General features: G+C 47.1%; 3 protein-coding genes across 3 annotated transcripts; 2 read left to right on the forward strand and 1 right to left on the reverse strand.

The window, feature by feature from the left end:
* Positions 1–1,539: 1,539 nt before the first annotated feature.
* Positions 1,540–5,455, forward strand: PFLUO_LOCUS4147 (uncharacterized protein; the record flags this gene model as incomplete). The annotated part of the gene is made up of 7 exons (XM_073781468.1): positions 1,540–1,616; positions 1,675–2,749; positions 2,854–4,637; positions 4,686–4,878; positions 4,913–4,971; positions 5,113–5,192; positions 5,244–5,455. The coding sequence occupies 7 exons, from the start codon at positions 1,540–1,542 to the stop codon at positions 5,453–5,455; spliced, it is 3,480 nt and encodes a 1,159-aa protein (XP_073638219.1).
* A 917-nt stretch (positions 5,456–6,372) lies between these two features.
* PFLUO_LOCUS4148 (uncharacterized protein) lies at positions 6,373–7,011 on the reverse strand (the record flags this gene model as incomplete). The annotated part of the gene is made up of 1 exon (XM_073781469.1): positions 6,373–7,011. One exon carries the CDS (start codon positions 7,009–7,011, stop codon positions 6,373–6,375), a length of 639 nt encoding a protein of 212 aa, XP_073638220.1.
* A 546-nt stretch (positions 7,012–7,557) lies between these two features.
* PFLUO_LOCUS4149 (uncharacterized protein) lies at positions 7,558–8,016 on the forward strand (the record flags this gene model as incomplete). The annotated part of the gene is made up of 1 exon (XM_073781470.1): positions 7,558–8,016. A coding segment is annotated over one exon (459 nt), but the record flags the coding sequence as incomplete, so codon positions are not given.
* Between the last annotated feature and the right edge of the window lie 3,076 nt (positions 8,017–11,092).

Here is an 11,092-nt window from a genome sequence, read left to right on the forward strand (position 1 = left end):
AGCATTTCAAAAACCTCGTGATTTGCGGATGCTTTGTAAATGGCCCGTCGTGTGTCATTGCCTAGTTCCACGTCAAGTAGCGTAAGATTCCCTCTGTATTTGTATAATCATTCATGTGTAATTAATCAACTGAAGATCATGCCTTGTCTGGATTCGAATTATAAAGGAAAGATACCTTTGCTGATTCCGTTCAGGTTGTTCAATGCCGTGAGACTTAAGAACCCCAACCAGGCCAAGAAGAGCGGGTATCACTTGAGGGACTCCAACGAACGGCCAGATAACGTCAATGGTCTCGCGGGTCTCGTAGAAAAGTTCAATTGCTGCTTGGGGTGATGGAGCGACAGCTTGGAAAATTGGAGGTACTAGATCTGCACGCTTCATAGCGCAGCATATCGCAATCTGAAGATAATGTCAGTTTCAACAGCGCGCATGTGTACGCAGATGCCTGTCAACGTACAAGAATCTGGCAACCGATTTTTGAAAAGACATCGCTGTTGGCTCTATGCAAGCTAGCTAGGACTTTCTCTAAAAGGAAAGCATGGTCAAATTCGACTGAACCGGCCACAACATTGGTCTCAACGTATGTTGCTAAAGTCTTGCAGATTGAAGGTCTCATCCATGTTGTTTTGAGGATGCCAGTCTAGTCAGCACAACTGTTCTTAAATGTGATCTTAACATCAACGTCCAGCCGGTTTGAGCGCAACTGTCTGCTGACGTGAATAAAAATCCGGCATCTGCCGGTCGTCTAGTATCCTTTGTACAGCACTTTTTGACTGTCTATCGGACCCACCTGCCAAGCGGCGCTAGTTTGCTTTGAGAAATTGTCAAGAATTGGACACACCAGAATACCCCTCTTTAATTCCCATTATGTGCTAGTGCTTACCTGGCTAGTTCGCCTACTAACATAGGGCATCCCCAGATTTATTCTAATCAGAGATATATTGGTTCGTGTATTGCCCTTCCATAATGGGTAATCGTGCTGTCGATTTTTGACAAAACTTCCCGGATAATCGCTGTCAATGAAGGATGTTCATATTCTACAATTGGATATGTAGCCGGTTGCATTCGCTAGCATCGACAATACTCCTGACTCTTCAATGCTTTGCCTCGAAATTTATCGGTATGGGAAGATCATCGACTAAGAGTCACACAATGACCAAACGAGGATGGCACTTGGTTACAATAGGACAAGGGACCAATATACTCAGAAAAAGAGGGAGCAGGGAAATTAATAGAAAGCAAAAGAGAGCATTGAGGCCAGTGAGAAACATAGGAGTCTAGAGCGCTGCGGGCCATAAACTGAAGTCTATTGAAGAGAAAATATCCGGCGAAAATATCCAACTGGGCTGAGCTCGTGAGAGCCATGGATTCGAAGGTCTGCACCGCCTTATGTGGGTCGCATGTGATTGGCGAGCCCTCCGCCAATAAAAGCAGCTTTTAGACGGCAGAACGCACTGCCGTAATGGCGGCGCTCCAACTTCTTCCCTCCCTCCCTCCCTCAATTGCACAAGATGTGGATGGGGAATACATACTAAAGATATGGACCCATCAAACTCTCTGGCCTTCTATAAACCGCTGCGAGATTCGGAACGCGAGAGGGTTCACGAACTGCTTCGGTCGGTCTACCTTCTCCGTGATACTCCGGTCCCGGTCGCTGATTGCCTTGTTCTGCAGGTACTACTGCGCCTTTAATACTCCAACTGAGACGCAGGCTGCGAATTCCGATGGTCCTTTGGATCCCGACGCCCCTACAGGCGATGAACAGCCCATCGCAAACGGCCTCCCTACGGATATCACACTCGCCGCCCTGTCGCAACTGGGTGTCTTCCGAACGGGATCGAACAGGTGCTTTGTATCAATCATCGACGGTACAAACCAGTTTATCATCTCCGAAACCACTAAGTCAGTCTCTTTGCGACACAAGGACAAACATATCCCCGACGATGGCATCTATCTCGGGGTCCGGACGCTGGATCTGGTGTGGGGTGTGTGCCCTCATACCATCAAGCTGTTCACCTCACAGGATTCTTCGAGCAACATCAACACCGATAACATAACCGCAAACCGATCTCGCTATATTATTCGCGATTTTACAAAGGAGGACTGTTTCAAGGATCGTCCCTATGTCCGCGATTGGCCGCATATGCGATTCTACGCCGAAGTCCCCCTGTTTAGCGCCGCTGGATATGTGCTTGGCTCCTACTGCGTCGTCGATGACAAACCGCGGGACAATTTTGATGACGAAGAGGTCGCTGTTCTCCAAGAGGTGTCAGATGCGATCGCAAATCATCTAGAAAACGTCCGGCTGGTCCATTTCCATCGCCGGGCGGAAACTCTCGTCAAGGGACTGACTAGTTTCGTGAAAGAAACCCCAGAGTTTGAGCCCACCGAGGCTTCGAAGGATGGTTACCTTGTGCCATTAGATATGTCCCTGAATTTACGTCACCAGTCAACTGATAACAGAGACGCCGGGGATGATTTCTGCAGCGCACACTCAGGCGAACAGAGTGGTTACAATATCTCGATATTGGGACGAACTTCCTCAACCAACATTTCAGGACCGCCCCTGGAATTTTCCCAACAAAATTCCGGTCCTACCGACCCGACGTCCCTTTATTCGAGCATGTCGGATCGGCCGACCATCATGAGCCCTAAGGAAGGAAAGTCGCTCGACGAGGCCTGGGCACCTGACCAATCCAACCCGGCCGATGTAAGACACAAGAGGTCCTTGCAGGTGTCGGTGGACCGGGTCCCTATACCTGAACGGATTTCTATGATATTTGCTCGTGCTAGTGTGTTGCTTAGAGAGTCTATGGATCTAGATGGTGTAGTCTTCTATGACGCAAGTCGCAGTGCTTCCTCCGGGTTAGTATTGTGCCCCACTTTCTTAAGCACATCATGCTGACTCTCATCAGCATATCATCCAAAGATCCTGCAAGTTGGGAACCGCTACCAAATACAGCGGATCCCGCGATTCGCACCGCTCCATGCCCTACTCTTCTTGCCTTAGCGGAACCCGACAAACAGTGTGATACATTCAGCTATGCTTTTAAAGAGCCTCGTCAGAAACTTCACGAAGGCTGTCAGGTTGAAGTGACTGAAAGGTTCCTACATGAGTTAATGGCGGCTTTCCCCCGGGGTCACATTTTCAATTTCGATGAGAAAGCCCGCGATGAAAGTGCCCAGGCAGCCTCTCCTCACATGGAACCCGAAGCCCTTCAGAAAATCACAACTCAGCTCGCGCAACATATCCCCGTGGCTGATTCTGTTATCTTCCTTCCCTTGTGGGATTGGAACAAATCCTGTTGGCTTGCTGGAACGCTGATGTGGACTCGAAAGCGCCATCGCACTTTGGGCTTTGAAGAGCTGAATTACTTCAAAGTGTTTGGTGATTCTATCGTGTCTGAGGTCTCGCGGCTTTACTGGATGACTACTGAGAAGTCTAAGTTTGATTTCATCTCCTCGATCAACCATGAGCTTCGCTCTCCACTGCACGGTATCCTGGCAAGTACCGAATTGCTGCATGCTACCAAGCTTCTGCCTTCGCAAGAAGATATGGTCAAGATGATTGAAAAGTCCGGTATGAATTTGTTGGATACCACCGATCATCTCCTGGATTTCTGTCAAATCAACAACTCAACTCTTGTGAAAAAGTTCAATCAACCTCACACTGGACAAGACGCTGCGGACCTTGGTTCTGAGTTTGATCTTGACCATTTGGTCGAGGATGTTGCAGATATCCTATATACCGGGAAAAGGGTTCCTGAAACTAGCTCTGGTCTAGTTCAGAGATCATCCTCCAACCTTGGAAGCGCTGAAGAAGCGCAGCAAGTTCCCGACGCGATAGACAAATTATCAGTCGTCGTTCGCATTGATCAATCCCATACATGGAAGATCCTGTCCGTGGCGGGTGCCTGGAGAAGAATTGTGATGAATCTCCTAGGTAACGCTATGAAGTGGACTGTCACAGGATTTATCGAGGTTTCGTTGTCTAAGGCAAGGGACTACTCCGACCCTGAATCCCTTCTTGCCCATCTCCGTGTCACCGACACGGGCAAGGGAATTACACCTGACTACCTCAAACACAAACTCTTCGCTCCGTTTTCTCAAGAGGATTCACTCTCAGAGGGCGTCGGACTTGGTCTAAGCATTGTGCGTCAGCTTGTGGCATCCCTTGGAGGGCATGTCACTTTAAAGAGCGAGCTTGGTATTGGAACTCAGGCTGATGTTTACATTCCTGTCAAATATCTTGAATCCGTTCCTGTCCAACCCTCTTACGCCTCTTCTCTTACGTCCATTCACGCATGCCTCGTTGGTTTTAACGCATACCCAGATCTGCAGGAGACTCCAACAGGGATCTTGTCCGCAGAAGAAAAGCGAAAACTCTCCATCCAGAGCACTCTTGCTGATGTCTTAATGACACGACTCGGGTGGAACACTTCACTAGCCGAATCTCTTGGAAAAGGACAAGGTGATATTGCGATCATTGAAGAAGGAAATCTCAACAACATGGAAGAGGGTCAATCTCCTTATGGTCTTGTCTCAAAACATGACTTCAGATTTTTTGTCATTCTTCGAAGCAAAGTTCCTGTTCTTGGTGATAAGACCCCACCAAATACAATCCGAGTCTCGCAGCCGTATGTGTCCCTCGTCCAGCTATTAACAGCGACTGACTTTCCGAACAGGTTCGGACCTCGGAAGATTCTCTTGGCTGCTGAAAAGATTTTGAAATTGCGATCGGACCAGCACACAAGTGATACTCTGCGTTCTCTGCCAAGTTTATCTTCGTCCCAAACTCTTCAACCATCTGTACCTGAGCCAGGTGCTGGACCTGGCTCAGACTCTGCCGAGAGCTCACTCCAAGAGGATTCGGCTAAGGTAGTCAGTACTAGTACATTATCTATTCGGCCAGCGAATCAACCAAAAGGTGTACATGTTCTTATTGTTGATGACAATGACATCAATCTCAAGGTAAGTCGTTGCATTTCTATTTACAGGGAAGATGATTTTCACACGTTTACTGCTCTAAAATTACCTCGACTGCTCGAAATATGTGCTAACGGTTAAGTGCTGATAGATCATGGCGACATTCATGCGAAAAATTGGTTGCAGTTATAACACAGCAACCAACGGTCTCGTTGCATTGGAGAAATACATAAACTCCAGCCAGCCGTTTGATTTTGTTCTGATGGGTATGTTTGACCCTTTTCCTCCTCCTGCATAATCTGATCCTCTTTTTCCAGATATATCAATGCCTGTGATGGACGGCCTGGTCTCGACAAGTAGGATCCGCCAATACGAAGAAGATGCCGGACTGAAACCGTCGTGTATTATGGCCGTCACTGGCGTTGCTTCGGCTCCTATGCAACAGCAGGCCGTCACTGCTGGAATCGATGACTACCTCATTAAACCACTTTCTCTTCGTCAGCTCAAGAAACTCATGAACATTGAATGATATCTCTTTTTACGATAACGGCACAATCCTCTGTTCGTGGAATGGGAAATGATACTGTCTTTTTACGCGAGAATAAAGCTGTCGGTATGATAAGTAAACGCAGACAAAGATATCACAACGACGAGGATGGGACTTTCTACTAGTCTAGGATCCTTCATATTCATATTAAATTTAAAACTATTGCAGGCGGGCTGGCGCCCAGCGCCCACGTGACAATATGGGCTTTACAGACAAGGCATCGCCATGATTGGAGGGCGGAATTCCTGTAGTCTTAATTTTCTACAACGTACAACACACTCATTATTAAACTACAATAAGCCGTTTGATTGCTTGATTAATCTGTTCGGTCTCAGCGTTCGATTCGGTGGTAGCTCGAATCCCCTAGTTCTTCCGACCTGGCGCGCCACTATGTAAATTGTAAACCGATATCCGCTACACCCCAACGTTGAATCGGGAATAAGATAAGAACCACCCGTCACGTGGCCGATCTCTACAACAATTCCAAGACATAATACTATAATATTGGGCCATGGCACTGTTATCCTTTTGTACTTCGACTGGATATCTAATCCTGCCAATGCCGTGATATTACGAATCATATATATATATATCCCAAGAAAAGGAGAATGAAGGCATGTAGTTCAGCCGCTTCTCACGCCGCTCCCGCTCCATTACGCCTGCACATTCGACTCCCTTCTCCACAGTTTCACCCACATATCCGCCGGGTTGGCATTAAATCGCTCGATCGTAGTCAGCCCAAAGTCGTCGTTCTAAAAGCACCAATCGTAACGATGGACCAGCGTCGCGATCAAGATTTGCTGCTCCAGGTACGCCAAGTTGCGTCCAATGCAGGCCCTCGGTCCGGTGCTCAATGGCAGCAGATATGTCCGACATCTAGGGCCTTCCACTTCATCTAACTACCGTTCAGGTCTGTACTTCTCCGGATCAGAGAAGAGCTCTGGATTACGGTGCAGTGTGTACGTCGGTACCGAGATCGTGATATTAGCGGCGATGTGATACCCTGCGATGATCGCAACTTCCGGTGGCGTGATCCGTGGTAGCCCTAGAGAGGTCGGTGGTCGCAGACGCATGGCCTCATCCAGACATGCACGCAGATATTTCAAGTCCTTGACTTGCCTGTATCGAGCAGCTGTGGCCTGACAGCCAAGGACCGCATCCAGCTCTTCGCGTAATTTCTTCAAAACGGGTTGATTGCGGATAAGGTAGTAGAGAAAGTGGGTCATCGCAGTGGCTGTGGTGTCCGAACCGGCATTGATCATGACGCCGGCCTCTTTTTCCAGTTCGAACATGGACAGTCCGACATCCTTTCCATTTCGATCTTGCAACAGATGATTGAAGAAATCGGTATATCCTGCCTGCTTTCCGCTTTCTTTCCTTTCCTGAACCTTGCGAATTGTGAGAGCAGTGAATTCTGCTCCGCCTTTGTTGCCAGGGTGCCAGTGTGTCAAACCTTTCGTAAGCCAGAGAAGCTTCGGCCAATGGGCTAGAATCACATCGTATCGACTGTTCGTATGGAAGGAGCGGATAGCGTGCATGTGATATCGTTTGCCGTCCCAGGTCTCCGCAGGCGCTAGGTCATCTCCCGGGGATCAAACTAAATTAGGTCAATTGATAGTATGTCCTGGCACAAGAAGGATCATTAGTGAAGGAAAAGAAAGAAAGGAGAAAAGGGGAAAACATAAGTAAGAGAACATGGCAGAACGAAAGTCAATTAGTAGTCACAAAGCTTTAGCTAAGTATAACAATATCAGGACTTCGTACGAAGGTCCCATAACACTATCTCGAAGGTTACGTTGTACACAGAGTAGGCTGTAGGCCTGATAAACTAGGCATCAATTCCATCCCAATGGACACAATAATTGATCCCTGAAGAACAGGAGAACAGGCTATACGTCATCATAGAGTTGTCTACCAGGGGATACGAGTCTCTGTAGGATACTAAAAATAGTCTGCGCTAGCCTACTCACAGGGGCGGGGGCTAGCGCCATGGGGCAGGGGCTCAACACGATCTCTTAAAACGTCTGGTTGTTTCCAGTCCCAAATTATCCGAACAACAGCCCTTGAAGCAGAAGACGATTAAGATGACGTACGACCGCGACGAAGTTGTCGCCGCCGTGACCTCCTTCTACAAATTCCTCATCAACACTCACATCCCTTCCTCTGCTTTGAAGTTGCCTCCACAGGATGGCTGGCCCAAGCTTACGGACGAATGGCTTTCCTTCATGGAAAAAAGCGCCACCGTCAGGGACCTGATTCGCCATCTGCCCTATCTCCAACCAGGCGAGGATGGTGCGCACCAGATCTATCCATATAGCAATCCTATTGACTTCATGGGCGAGGATCTCGAAGATATTCCAGAGCATGGTGTTGCTGAACCGCAGATAGACTGTGGCTATAAGGTCGGAAAGGGCATATTGACAATATCGGCCGCTACAGGGAGGGTGGGTTCTTATTTTATGGTGGACACCGAGAGAGGCACAATCTCGCTTGTGGATTATGAGTCACCGACAAGTCCAACGGAGCTTTCACAGAAGCAGCGAGTATGTCATCATCCCCTCACCCTCCATAGGGATTTGTTAAGGCGAGTACTAACTCCGTAGATGAGCAATAATTCAGAGGAGGATTGGCGTGAACAGGCCACGTACTATGTTCCTGAGTTTTTTGAATTGATCAAGACACAGTATCGAACTTTCGAAGTAGTATGTTTTTCCTTTAATTCCCTAGCAATGTGTGGCTGACAGTGGTCTAGATCGCTATCAGCAAGGAATATGTGGAATTTGGTGACCGGCTGGGACTTCAGCAAGGAAACGAAAAGCTGGAAGAGGTGAAGGGCATTTATCGACAGTATGAGTGGCTGACTGAAAATTTCCGGAAAGACGAGTGCTTGGCAGCAGTGGAGGAAGCCCTACAGTGAAGAGACAAGGGCCTATCCCCTACGTAGTCACATGTGCTTAAGCTCAAAGGGGGAAGCGAAATAATGGATGTTAAAGCCCTAGCCACCCGCTGTGAGACAAGTGAAAGATGATTCATCACAATCAGAAAGGCGCCAAATCAGAATTATGTTGTGACATCTAAGCACCTGTTTGTGGAGTATTTGCACAATTAAGTCGCAAAGTATGCCGTAGGGGAGGATTCTTAACAGTCGGTTCATCATGAGCAATTTTCTTAGACTAAAATCTAATAAAATGAGTGCTCTAAGCGTACTGGAGTTTGTGCCATCTATTCGGACTAAGAAGTAGGTCGCAAGAGAGCGAAAATAGTTAGTTGACCCCTACAATACTCAGACCTCCTGATTTTCGCCGCCACGAATATTTGAAAACAAGAATTTGAACTTACATACTCTGTAGTGCCTATCCGACCTAGGGGGCTGGGTGGTATTCTCCGCCCCTGGATTGGCCGCCGCCGCGTGCCCCGAGCCCCAACGGTGCGTGCCCCGTCCGTCCCATCTCTTCCCCTATCCCCCTAAAGCCTAGACGGTGGTCGGTCGATCGATCATCACTCTCACTATGACTCGCCTCTCTCCCTCCCGTCCCATTCCCCCTAATGTAGGCGTTTTATAGCGAACGCGTCGCGTCGCTATGCGCGTCGCGCCTCCCTCTCTCTCACACTAGCCTAAGCGCTCTATCCTCCCTCCTACTCACTTATACTAGTAGACTCTGTCCGTGTTATATCACTCACTATATCGAGTTCCTTCTTATTCGATTCCCCTACCCACCTATCCCATGGGGGGCGGAGCATCGTGGTAAGATGGAATTAGGGCGACCAATTATAATAAGGGAAAAAAGTGGGCCTGACCCACGATGCTCAGTAAATTCTTCTACCTACCATGCCATTCTACATCATAGGCTAGTTGATTTCAAATTTTAGTATGTTATAGAGCGATATTTAATTCATAAGCAGATTTAATTTCATAGCGAAATTCCTACTAGAAGGGGGGCATTTATTTAATCAAAATTAAGCTAATTATTTTTGATGGGGTAGGCGTAGTAGGAACGTATTGTCAGCCATTTACGCACCCCTACTAGGCGGAATAATATATGGGCCGGTATTATTACTATAATGTAGGGCGGATCTAGTATAGGCGGCCAACCAAAAAAACCATTTAACAGAACATTCTCTGAACGTTGCATACTGACCTATATATGGGCGCATACCCAATATTAGGAATATTCATAGCGTGTGAATTCATATAATATACTCTGAACGAAGCCGGATCGAATGATGGTATTATTATGACGATTAGACCATCCCTCATAGAGATATTCACGTTTCAATTTCTATTTTGCTAATTACTCTATAACGGATCGCTAGAATTAATTACGATTACTATAGGTTAGTCATATCTATCTTCCCTACCTATATGCCAAGTTTCAGCGAAAACGGAGAAGGTTACAAAATTTTTGTTTTGTCGTTGTGGCATAGATATATACAACACACTACTAGCGCGTCTACCATATATTCTACCAAAATGTTAATAAACAAAAATTTTTGTATACATTCTATGCTTTGAATGCTTATGATTAGGCTTATATATGCTCGTTCTTATAGCATTCATCATTATTAAGCGTATAGGGCGAATTTTAGTAATCGAAGTTGAAATTGGGAATTCGCTCTAAAAATTTTTGGCGCTAGTTCTGACAGCCCAATTTAGTAAAGGGTCCAGCTTCTACGAGCCACTTCTATAGGGAGCTTCTAGAAGCCTAGTTTGACGACGGCCAGGCATCTAGATGCTGAATCTACAGCCTGATTCATAGACGGCCAGGGATCTGGATACTGAATCTGGTCCCTGATTCATAGCCGGCCAGGGCTCTAGATGCTGAATCTGGTCCCTGATTCATAGACGGCCAGGGATCTAGATGCTGAATCTAGTCCCTGATTCATGGACAGCCAGGGATCTGGATACTAAATCTGGTCCCTGATTCATAGACGGCCAGGGATCCAGATGCTGAATCTACCACCTGATTCGTTGATGGCCAGAGATCCAGATGCTGAATCTACCACCTGATTCGTTGACGGCCAGGGATCTGGATGCTGAATCTACCACCCAATTCGTTGACGGCCAGGGATCTAGATACTGAATCTGCCAGGCACTTCTATTACCTGATTCATGAACGGCCAGGGACCTAGGTGCTAAATCTACTAGGCACTTCCACTACCTGATTCATAGACGGCTAGGGACATAGATGCTGAATCTGCTAGTCACGTCTATAGCCTGATTTGATAATGGCCAAAATCATGGATGCCAGCTTTGTCAGGCTTCTGTAGATGGTTCCTAACAGCCAGATTTGATGATAGCCAAATCATGGATGCCAGCTTTGTCAGGCGTCTACATACAATTTCTGACGGCCAGATTTGATGGTGGCCAAAATTATGGATGCCAGGTTTGTCAGGCTTCTACACATGATTTCTGACGGCCAGATTTGATGACGGCCAAAATCATGGATGCCAGAAATCATGTGTAGAAGCCTGACAAACCTGTTAGGTGTTAGTTAGGTGTTAGGTGTTAGGGTGTTAGGATTGTGAGTAATGGGCAGATGTTAGGGTGTTAGGTGTTAGGTGTTAGGTGTTAGGGTGTTAGGTGTTAGGTGTTAGGGTGTTAGGGTGTTAGGTGTTAGG

The sequence above is a fragment of the Penicillium psychrofluorescens genome (genome assembly GCF_964197705.1).
Source record: "Penicillium psychrofluorescens genome assembly, chromosome: 2".
Lineage (NCBI taxonomy): Eukaryota > Fungi > Ascomycota > Eurotiomycetes > Eurotiales > Aspergillaceae > Penicillium > Penicillium psychrofluorescens.